At 51.0% G+C, this 11,371-nt stretch overlaps 1 protein-coding gene across 1 annotated transcript; it reads left to right on the forward strand.

Annotated features, from left to right (window-relative positions):
* Positions 1-560: 560 nt before the first annotated feature.
* Positions 561-3,850, forward strand: APLNR (apelin receptor). The gene has a single exon (XM_017498977.2). The coding sequence runs from the start codon at positions 1,774-1,776 to the stop codon at positions 2,914-2,916; it is 1,143 nt and encodes a 380-aa protein (XP_017354466.1). The 5' UTR covers positions 561-1,773; the 3' UTR covers positions 2,917-3,850.
* Positions 3,851-11,371: the final 7,521 nt, after the last annotated feature.

The following is an 11,371-nucleotide window of genomic DNA, read 5'->3' on the forward strand; positions in this document are numbered from 1 at the left end:
GTGCATCTTCCTTCCTTACTGCCTAGAGGCCCAGGAGAGGTGAGGAGAAGGCGCAAAGTGATCTTCTACAGAACGTTGCCCGCAGCATCCTCCAGTGAGTGCGTCTTTCCCTAGAGATCTTCCATCTCTAGCTCAACTTCCTGACCCCCTGTGGTCTTATAGAAACCTCTTGGTCCACGGAGGATAGTAAAAATCTGAGAACTGGAATGTATCCATGTTCTTACCACGTAGTAATTCATACATTCATTCCTCCATCTATGGATTCCTCTTTACACTCACCCCCTAATTCATCCCTCCACTCACTCAACAGCCATTCACCTGGCCAGGTGCGGTGGCTCACGCCTGTAATCACAGCACTTTGGGAGGCTGAGGTGGGTGGATCATCTGAGGTCAGGAGATCAAGACCAGCCTGGCCAATATGGTGAAACCCCGTCTCTACTAAAAATACAAAAAAAATTAACCGGGTGTGGTGACGGGTGTCTGTAATCCCAGCTACTTGGGAAACTGAGGCAGGAGAATCGCTTGAACCTGGGAGGTGGAGGTTGCAGTGAGCTGAGATCGTGCCACTGCACTCCAGGCTGGGCTACAAGAACAAAACTCTTCCAAACAACAACAACTGAAAAATCAGCCATTCACCTATGACATGCTGGGCATTGTGTTATGTGCTTAGAGAAGAAGAAAGTGAATAATCAACTGTAGCAGAATTCACTTGATTACCTTGGGCAAAACATTGACCTTGCTGGGCCTTAGTTTCCTATAGATTTAATGACTTGTTTAGACATAATTTTGTCCTGGGTTTCTCCCATCCCATGACTCTGTCCTTAACCTTCTGAAGCATCCTGTGCCATCTGCAAACTGCAAATTGCTATCTTCACAAGTGTAGCGGGATTTCTCTAGAAATCTCTTCTTATAAATCATGAAAGTTCTCAGAGGAAGGGTCAGAGACAAGAGGTAGAGAAAGATGAAGTTAGAGGCAAAGGAGAAAGCCCTCCTGTGACACCTGGTCTGGGTGGGGACTGGGGGTGCAGGAAGGGAGGCGACGGGGCCAGACCCGCCTGCCAGGAGGGCCTGCCAGATGCCCTGACCGTCCTGCAAAATCTCACACCCTCCTTGCTCCCTACCAGCCCTAGCTCCAGTTCAGGCCGGGTTGCAATCTGCATAATGTGTCCCATTTAGATTGGACGGGTGGGGGTGAGAACGGGAGGGCGGAGACCCCTGAGGAGGGAGTGCCCTAAAGGGCAGGCAGGAAGTGGTGGCCCGAGGAAACTGGAGGGGTAGAGGCTGGGGTGAAGGTGGGTGGCAGGCAGAGTGGGGAGGCGGGGCCAGGGGAGCGGACTTGCAAAAGCACAGATAATGTTCAGCCCAGCACAGTAGGGGTCAATTTGGTCCACTTGCCAAGTGACAAAAAGAAAAAAAAAGTGGGCTGTCACTTAAAGATCTGGACTCACAGGAGAGGGGCTGGTCTGGAGGTGGGAGGAGGCAGTGACAAGTCAAGGAGGAGACTGGGACTCAGGAGGGTGCGAGGAAGTGTCTTAGCTGAGACGGGGCAAGGCAGGCGGCAGTGGAGGAAGGTCTGCAGGAGAGAGGCTTCCTCCAGGGTCTGGAGAACCCAGAGGCAGCTCCTCCTGCGTGCCGGGAAGGACTCTGGGCACCTTCAGCCCTTCTACCATCTGAGGCTTAAGCCGGAAATTCAGGGTGCTTGCAGAGTGGGTGACAGAGCCACGGAGCCTGTGTGCCTGGGACTCCTTGCCCGTCTTCTCTCCACTCCCCAGCATGGAGGAAGGTGGTGATTTTGACAACTACTATGGGGCGGACAACCAGTCTGAGTGTGAGTACACAGACTGGAAATCCTCGGGGGCTCTCATCCCTGCCATCTACATGTTGGTCTTCCTCCTGGGCACCTCGGGCAACGGTCTGGTGCTCTGGACCGTGTTTCGGACCAGCCGGGAGAAGAGGCGCTCAGCTGATATCTTCATCGCTAGCCTGGCGGTGGCTGACCTGACCTTCGTGGTGACGCTGCCCCTGTGGGCCACCTACACGTACCGGGACTATGACTGGCCCTTTGGGACCTTCTCCTGCAAGCTCAGCAGCTACCTCATCTTCGTCAACATGTACGCCAGCGTCTTCTGCCTCACCGGCCTCAGCTTCGACCGCTACCTGGCCATCGTGAGGCCGGTGGCCAATGCTCGGCTGAGGCTGCGGGTCAGCGGGGCCGTGGCCACGGCGGTCCTGTGGGTGCTGGCTGCCCTCCTGGCCATGCCCGTCATGGTGTTCCGCACCACCGGGGACCTGGAGAACACCACCAAGGTGCAGTGCTACATGGACTACTCCGTGGTGGCCAGCGTGAGCTCGGAGTGGGCCTGGGAGGTGGGCCTGGGGGTCTCGTCCACTGCCGTGGGCTTCGTGGTGCCCTTCACCATCATGCTGACCTGTTACTTCTTCATCGCCCAAACCATCGCCGGCCACTTCCGCAAGGAGCGCATCGAGGGCCTGCGTAAGCGGCGCCGGCTGCTGAGCATCATCGTGGTGCTGGTGGTGACCTTTGCTCTGTGCTGGATGCCCTACCACCTGGTGAAGACGCTCTACATGCTGGGCAGCCTGCTGCACTGGCCCTGTGACTTCGACCTCTTCCTCATGAACGTCTTCCCTTACTGCACCTGCATCAGCTACATCAACAGCTGCCTCAACCCTTTCCTCTACGCCTTCTTCGACCCCCGCTTCCGCCAGTCCTGCACCTCCATGCTCTGCTGCGGCCACAGCAGGTGCGCGGGCACCTCCCACAGCAGCAGTGGGGAGAAGTCAGCCAGCTACTCTTCGGGGCACAGCCAGGGGCCCGGCCCCAACATGGGCAAGGGTGGAGAGCAGATGCATGAGAAATCCATCCCTTACAGCCAGGAGACCCTCGTGGTTGACTAGGGCCGGGAGCAGAGAGAAGCCTGGTGCCCTCGGCCCTCCCCAGCCTTTGCCCTTGCTTTCTGAAAACCAGGTAGTGTGGCTACACCTTCTCCCTGCACGTCCTTTCACTGCCCCCAACTCCCGTCCCACCCCATCCTCCTCTACTTCTTTATTCTTTCTCAGAGGTTTGTGTTTTAGGGGAAAGTGACTGGGTCCTATAGACCTGACCATGCACAAGCTGTTTCTTCTCACCCAGCCTCAGTTTCTCCATTGGTATGAAATGGGGGAAAATCATATTGACCCTAAAATGTTGAAGCCTGAGTCCGGACTCAATAAAATCTCATTTCCCTCCACTGCTTTCTTAGATCTGCAGCCGTCTTTTCTCTCCTTTCCTTGTATTTTTTCCCACTCACCACTCTCTGCAGCTGTCGCTTCTCATCCCGCCTTCTGGCACCAAGCCCCTCCCATAGCTCATCCCCCTGTCTCCATCCCTCCTTCTCCCTTGCCTACTTTCTTGTTCTGAAGGGCTACTAAGGGTTAAGGATCCCAAAGCTTGCCGAGACTGACCCCGTGTAAGCTCTCTATCCCGTTTTCTGAGTGTGAGGCAGGGAATGGGCTGGGGCGGGGGTGGGCTATGTGTCCACAGAGAGTTAGCGCTCCAGCCCTTAGAGCTGGGTGCTCCAGAGCTTGCCCTAAGATTGGATCACTTCCCTGTCATTTCGGGAACTGGGGCTAGCGTGATTCCTGCAGTCCCTCCGTGGGACCATGACACTGATTAGAGATGCATTCTCCAAATTTTCTGCAGACCCTTTCATCCTTCCTCTATTTTCTGTGGGAATTGGAAGGCAGCAGGGTTGATGAATGGACGCGCTCCTTAGTTTCACTATGTGAGTGGGGAGTTGGGAAGGGAAACGAGAGAGAGGATGGAGTGGAGGGGCGTTTGCATTTAGTCTAGATGCTGCTTTTTTTTTTTTTTTTAGACGGAGTTTTGCTCTTGTTACCCAGGCTGGAGTGCAATGGCGCGATCTCGGCTCACCGCAACCTCCGCCTCCTGGGCTCAGGCAATTCTCCTGCCTCAACCTCCTGAGTAGCTAGGATTACAGGCACGTGCCACCATGCGCAGCTAATTTTTTGTATTTTTAGTAGAGACGGGGTTTCACCATGTTGACCAGGATGGTCTCGATCTCTTGACCTCGTGATCCACCCGCCTTGGCCTCCCAAAGTGCTGGGATTACAGGCTTGAGCCACCGCGCTTGGCTCCCTCCCCAGGTCCTCATCTCTCTGACTTTCTGCAGAACTGTGAGCTGAAGGTTTTCTCCATCTCCCCATCTTACCCCATCACGCCAATTTCTTTCTTGGGCACTGGTGCTACTTGGTTCCAAGGGTCACGTTTGTTGTGGTGGAGATGCCTGCTTCTTGTCCGTGTGTGTGTACTTATATGTCTATATGGACGAGCCTGGCATGAACAGCGGTGTGCCTGGGTCACTTGGATGAACCCCCTCCCATCCCCAACTCCACTGCCTCTCTGCTGTTCACACATTACCCTTGGCAGGGGGTGGTGGGGTGGGGCGGGGCAGGGACACACTGAGGCAGTGAAGAATGTAGAATAAAAATGAGTCCACCTCCCACTGGATTTGGGGGCTCCAACGGCTGGTCCGTGCTGTAGGAGAGAAGTTAATGTTTGCACCAGGCTTCCTGTAGGGAGGTCCCTCCCCAAAGCAGCTGGCGCCAAGGCTTGGGGGTAGCCTACTGAGCTGGGTTCCTGCTCCTTCTTGGGCTCCATGAAGGAAGGAAGAGGCTGGTTGAGAGCCTCTCTTGGCCCCTTTCTGGTGCCTCCCACCTGGCTTCAAATGTATGGGCATTGCCCTCATCATCCTTCCTTGTTACAGGGTCAGTGGCCCTCTTCCTAAGGAGGCCCCCTGCTTGCCATGGGCTGAAAGTCACTGGGTGGGTTTTTTTTCTGTCCCTACCCTCAGGATTGGACCTCTTGGCTTCTGCTGGGTGGGGGAGCTGGGAATAGAGACTGGAGCAGTCATGAAGGGGCAGATGGCATGATGTCCACACCGCCAGAGAGATCATGAGGACGAAATTCATGGTGGCACCTTTGTGAGCTAGAGGCAGGGGGTGTCTATTCCGGGTTTTGTTCTTGGAGGACTCTGGAAGTGAAGGACAAGACATGAGCAATGGAGATAGGAAAATCCCAGCTGGATGCGAATGGACATCTAGGGTCTCCCTGGAATGGTGCCAGCTCTGGGGGCAGAGGGAGGAGGAGAGGGGAAGGGACTCCTCTCAGCCTAGTCTCCCTATCTTAAGATGGCATCTTCCACAGAGTCACCTCTTCTGCCCAGAGCTGTGCTCAAAGCATCCAGTGAACACTGGGAGAGGCTTCTATAAGGGAAGAGGGTGTCTCTCTGAGGCCCCCGTGGGTAACCTATAGAGACTTCCTGCCTGGAACTCACCTGTGGTGTGGGACAGAAGCAGAGGAGGCTGCCTGCTGTGAAGCCCTTTCCCTCTCCCAGTGCCTTTTCAGAATGTCTGCACCATGTTCCAACCCTGTTAGTCACTGTGGTTCATCAAATAAAACTGTTTGTGCAACTGTTGTGTCCAAAGTCTCTTCTCACAAAAGCGTCTTGGGATAATAAGAAAAGAACCCCCAGCTTGCAAATGTTTCAGCATGGTGAGGGGAAGGCCGTGGAGAGAAGTGGGAGCTGAAAGGAGTGGGTGGAGTGAGAAGGGAGAGAGGATGGAGGAAACAGACACCAGGAAAGGGAAAGGCTGGGATTTAGGTGCAGAGAAACGGAAGTAAAGGAACAGGGGAGCAGCCAAGTGTTGTGTTCTGAAAAGTCACAGAACAAAAGGACACACATTTTGGAGGCCAGAGCATAGGTCTGGGGAAAAATACCAGCATTTCTTCCCATGGAGGTAGACTTATTGTTTATCCGTCTGTCCCATCCATCTGTCCATCCATCTATCCATCCATTCATCCATCCATCCATCCATCCATCCATCCATTCATCTATCCATCCATGCATCCATGCATCCATCCATCCCTCTATCCATTCATGCATCCATCCATGCATCCATGCACCCATGCACCCATCCATCCATCTATCCATCCATTCATCTATCCATCCATGCATCCATGCATGCATGCATGCATCCATCCATCCATCCATGCATCCATCCATCCATCTATCCATCCATGCATCCATGCATCCATGCATCCATCCATGCATCCATCCATCCATCCATCCATCTATGCAGACACCCATCTACTCATTTATGCCTTTATTCGTTTACCATCTCCTATTGACTGATTCACTTAGTATCACTTGAGTAGCCACCAAGTTTAGACCAGAACTGGAATCCCTGTTCTCCAATCAGAGTCACTCTGATTTGAAAATATCCAATTCCTGGATGTCACCCCAGACCTATGGAGTCAGAATCTCCTTGACTCACCCCACATGTTTGCAATTACTAAAAGCTCCTCAGATAATTTTTGAAAGAAAGCCAGGCTTAGGGAATCTCTATCCAGATAGATTCTGTCCAAATTAAAGTGGGCACAGAAGACCAGAGAGTCAGAACCAGAATCAACTGGGCTCTGATGGTCATCTATCTGGGGGAGGTAGGAAGGGGCTGAAATGATCCTGGGGTTGGCGTGGTAGTGGGGCTATTCAGTCCAGAGGTGTTTATCATCTTCAGCAATGATCTCCTGGGTATTAATAACATTTACAGACAATGCAAAAACAGCTGATAGAATGGATAGTAACAAGACAGCTCACATTTATGGAGCTTTGCCACTGTACTAAGCATTTCCCAAGCATTATATCATTTAATCATTGCAGCTGTCCTTTGAGAGGGCACATTTCCACCTCATTTTGCTGATAAGGAAGCTGAGGCTGGGAGAGATTAGTTAGACCCCTTGACCAAGGTAACAAGCTAGTAGGTGGAAGAGCTGGGCCTGAAACCAGCTGAATATGGCTCCTGAGCCTAACGCCCACATTCTTGACCATGGCCAGCAGGTGTTTCTCCCAAAGTACAAATGAGGCAGCACCAGGTGTCTGGGAAGGAAAGTGAGATCTTCTCTGTGAGATGCCTCGCACAGTGGAGAGTGAACGGCGATGGGGAGGGAAATGGTGGAGAGTACCCGAAAGACAGAGACAGGGCAGGGAGGTGAAGTGGAGGGGAAGAGAAGGAAGAGAGAGAGGTGAGATAGTGAAGAGAAAGAGACAAGGAGAGAGAGAGAAAGAGAAAAATGAAGTGCGGGGCGAGAGAAACAGGCAGAGATGGTGAAAGAGAGAGATACAGAGGCAGGGAGAGAGGAACTGAGAGAAAGAAAAGGAGAGAGAGAGAGAGGGAAGAGAGTAAATCAGGTAGACAGTGAGAGAGAAAGAGACAAAGGAGGGAGAGAGAGGAGAAATGGAGAGAGAGACAGAGATTGAGAAGAGAGAGAAACAGAGGCAGAGATAGTGAAAGAGAGACAGAGGCAGAGGGAGGGAGAGAGAGAAACAAGTAGAGACAGTGTAAGAGGCAGACATGGAGGGAGAGAAGGAGACAGGAGAGACAGAGAGGAAAGAGAAACAGAGGCAGAAATAGTGAAAGAGAAAGAGACAGAGGGAGAGGGAGAGAAAAGAGAGGACAGAGAGAGCTTGAGAGAGAGGGAAGAGAGAGAAACAGGCAGAGATAAGGAAAGAGAGAGACAGAGATAGGGACAGTGAGGAGAGAAAGAAACGAGACCAAGACGGGGAGAGAGAGAGAGAGAGAGGCAGAGTGAGGAGAGAGAAACCCAGACGGAGAGGTAGCACAGAGGTGGGAAGGAGAAACGGGGAGGGAGGGATGGAGACTGAGGGCAGAGAATCAGTGCCTGCCCCCCCTCTTCTCAAACACACCAGGGAAAGCCCTTTGGGAATTTACAACGGTAACAACAGGCTGTTGGAGCTACTATTATTATTTTTACAGATGCTGTAAAAAAAACCTCAGCAAGTCTCCTGGGAAATCTGAGGTAAGCTCTCCAAAACATGACACGATTTTAGACTTCCCTTGGCTGCGACGGCACTTACTAATTCACTGGTTCACTCACATCTTCATTTATTCACTCACTCATTCATCTGTTTGTTCCCCAAGTCCTTGTTTATCACGTACGTGCCAAGCACTATGCTGGACGCAGGACCAAACGGTGAGGGGGCTCGGGTGGGCTCACAGCTGGCTGTGGAGGCAGACAGTGCAATGGGCGATTACAGCCCGGGGTGGTGAGTTCTAAGGGAACTGCGAAGTGTTCCAAGTGTCCGAGGGCCTGTGATGGAGACAATGGAATGAGTCAGGCAGGGCGTCAGGGGAGACTTTACAGCCACAGTGCCTGCCAGGAGCCTGCTCTGAGGCATGGAGCGTGAGCAGTTAGTGGGGAAAATGTTCTGGGCAGAGGAATTGCCCGGGGAGAAAACCCCTCTGAGGAACTGGAACCAACTCTCACCCTTGTTTTTGCTCACCCCAACCCCAACTCTGGGAGGTTGGCCGGCTAGAGGCACAGAGAAAATCTTGCCCGATTCTCATGGCAAGGATGCCGAGAAGTCTGGGGGCTGGGGCTAGAATCTAGGTCTCTAGACAATTGCGGGGTGGGCAGGACGTTTTTCTGTTCCTTCCTTCCTTTTTTCCTTTCCTTCCTTCTCTCTTTCCTTCTCTCTCCCTTTCTTTCTTTCTCTTCTTTCTTTCTCCTTTCTTTCTCTCTCCTTTCTTTCTCTTTCTTTTCTTTTCTTTCTCTGCAAGTTTCTTCCCTCCCTGGGTTTCAGCTGTCATCCTCTAAGTTATCTCCCAGGGGCTCCTAATTCACTCTGAGCTTTTAAAAAGGGGACGATAGATCCCATGGGAAGATCCTTTCCACCTCCAGAAGCCCGGATGACCCCCAGCGTGATAAGCCCTAGATGTGCCACACCTCCCCACCATCTCAGCAGGCACCACTGTCTGCATTCCAGGGAGTTCAACACTTGCAGGCCCTCATCTGGCAGGGTCAGCTCTTCTCAGTCATTGCCCAAATGCTTATAAAGTCTCCATGCACAATGCTGGAGACAGACCCAAAGACATGACCCAGGCAGCTTACAATCAAGTGCTCAAGAAAGGAGGTTCTGAGATGCTGGGCTGACTCTAGAAGTTTCAACTTCTAGTTAGAGTGCTGGAATATCAGAGCAATGCTCATTTATTTATGTGTTGAATGCCATTTTTTATTCAGTGTCTGCTATGTGCCTGGGACTATCTTAGGAGCTGGAGATGCTGCCGTGAGCCAGACACCATTCCTGCCTTCATGGACCAACTAGAAGCACCTTCTAGTCTTACTTTTTCATTGAACAGAGGGGTAAACTGAGGCCCATGGTTGGGAGGTGGAAATGATTGACACATGGTCACACAGCAGGATGGCGGCAGAAGTGGGTCTAGATCTCAGGTTTCTCACTGCCAGGCAACAGTGTGTTCTATGACTCTAGGCTTGGAAAGGAGAGGAAGTCTCTTATCGGGAATACACAGGGCAAGTGGAGAGTCAGATCCATGATGAGCCAGCAGCTGGGAAGAAGGAGGGCACAAAGGTGCTTCAAGATCATTTGAGGTTTTCTTAATAAACCTTTTATTTCAGAAGAGTTTTAGATTTACAGAAAAATTGCTGATAGAATACAGAGAGTCCTCACACATTCCACCCCCAGTTTCCTTTATTATTAGCATCTTAGATTTGCAGGACATGCTTGCCACAGTGAATGAACCCTATTGATACATTACTATGAACTGAAGTCCATCCTTTGTTTAGACTTCCTCACTTCTTAGCTAATGTTCTTTCTCTGTTCCAGGATCTCATGCAAAATACCACATCACATTTAGTCATCATGTTGCAGACTTCTCTTGCTGGGACAGTTTCACAGGTTTTGTTTTTGATGACCTTGATGGTTTGGAGGAGTATTGGTCATCAGGTATTTTGTCTCATGTATAAACATCTTTTTATGTCCATGTATCATGAGAAGAGAGCAATACGTGATATGCAAGTTTAACAATCAGTAATAAAGTGCAGTAAGCATCATTGCAGAGGAAGTACCGGAAGTGGTGGAGACAAACACCCATCCTCTGGTCTGCACCACAGAGGGGTCACAAGACAGGGTGAGTGCACTGGCTCAATGCACAGGTCCACGTTCAATTCCACAGGGGTGTAAATGTCTGGCGTTCTCCTACTTCCAAAACCACTCTAGGGTGCATTTTCTTGCCTAAATAACTGGAAACCTGAGGACATGAGACAAAGGATTATTTGTGCTCAGTGAGCATCTTTGCTGATATTGTTCTATACTTTATTACTTAGTTGTATGGCATGTCTCTTGCTACTTGAGGCTGCTTCTTACATGGACAGTGAATAATCAGAAATGGATTCCCCAAACCTACTTGAAGTACTTCACTTGGCCAGCAGCCTAGTACTCCCAGCCCCTTGTCCCCTGAGCACAGGGAACAGGTCTCTAGAAAAGCGCAGACTTGGCCACTCTGTTTGGGTTCTGTATTCCTGCTCATCTCTTCTGCTCTCTGGGCAGCTCCTCTAGACTAGGGGTATGTTTATGCATCTTTTTTATTCTCAGTGCCTGGCATGTGGCGGGTGCTCAAAAGATGTTTGCTTAAATAATCAAACAACTGGATAAAGAAAGGGCAGGAGAAAGGGTGAGAAAAGCTGGTTTTTGCTTACAGCAAACAAGTTGACTGCTTTTAAAATAGCCCAGAAAGATGAAGCTAGAACTGATGCTGGAAGAGACACAGCATTGACTCTTCTAGGACCGATAAGTACTAAGACTACTAATGCCTGACTCAATTAAACTAAATGGTCTGGCTCGTAAGAGCTGCCCTCTGGGAACCCAGTGCCAGGACAAAGGACGAGCTGGACCACGGTCCAGGGGCTATTCTGATCTTCTTCTCAGCAGAATTTCTCAAATTATGGCATTATGGTGACCAGCTCGGTGTTCATGCTGGAAACTATGTCTCCAGGTCTCTTTGGCTGGATGATGGCTTGCAAAGCTGGTTGGCTTCCTGAGGAAGTGATTGGTGAGCCAACTGGAGGCGGCACTGAGTCAAACAGTTTCTGGGAATCCATGTCTGGACATCCACTGTTCATGGAGGAAGGACTCTTGTGATGGGGGTGGGGGATGTACCGATTGAATAGAAAATACAATCTTGGATTTCCCCCTCTATAAAAATATTCAAGGAAAACTTCTCTTCCGTTCCCTGAGAGAAGCTGGGCCACATTTAAGGGCATCCAAGAGGATTTGGCAGTCTTTCTTCTGGGTCTGGAATATGTCTCTAAGATCACTAGGTCTTCCTGTATTATGGGGATGAGGCAACCTCTGATGATAAGAGGTGGATCCAGGAAGGTGAAGGGTGCAGTGAGCTGAGATCCTGTGATTGCACTCCTGTCTGAGTGACGGAGTAAGAGAGAGAGAGAGGGACCCAGGCTTTACTCTATGTGGAC

The sequence above is a fragment of the Cebus imitator genome, unplaced genomic scaffold (assembly GCF_001604975.1).
Source record: "Cebus imitator isolate Cc_AM_T3 unplaced genomic scaffold, Cebus_imitator-1.0 Scaffold253, whole genome shotgun sequence".
Lineage (NCBI taxonomy): Eukaryota > Metazoa > Chordata > Mammalia > Primates > Cebidae > Cebus > Cebus imitator.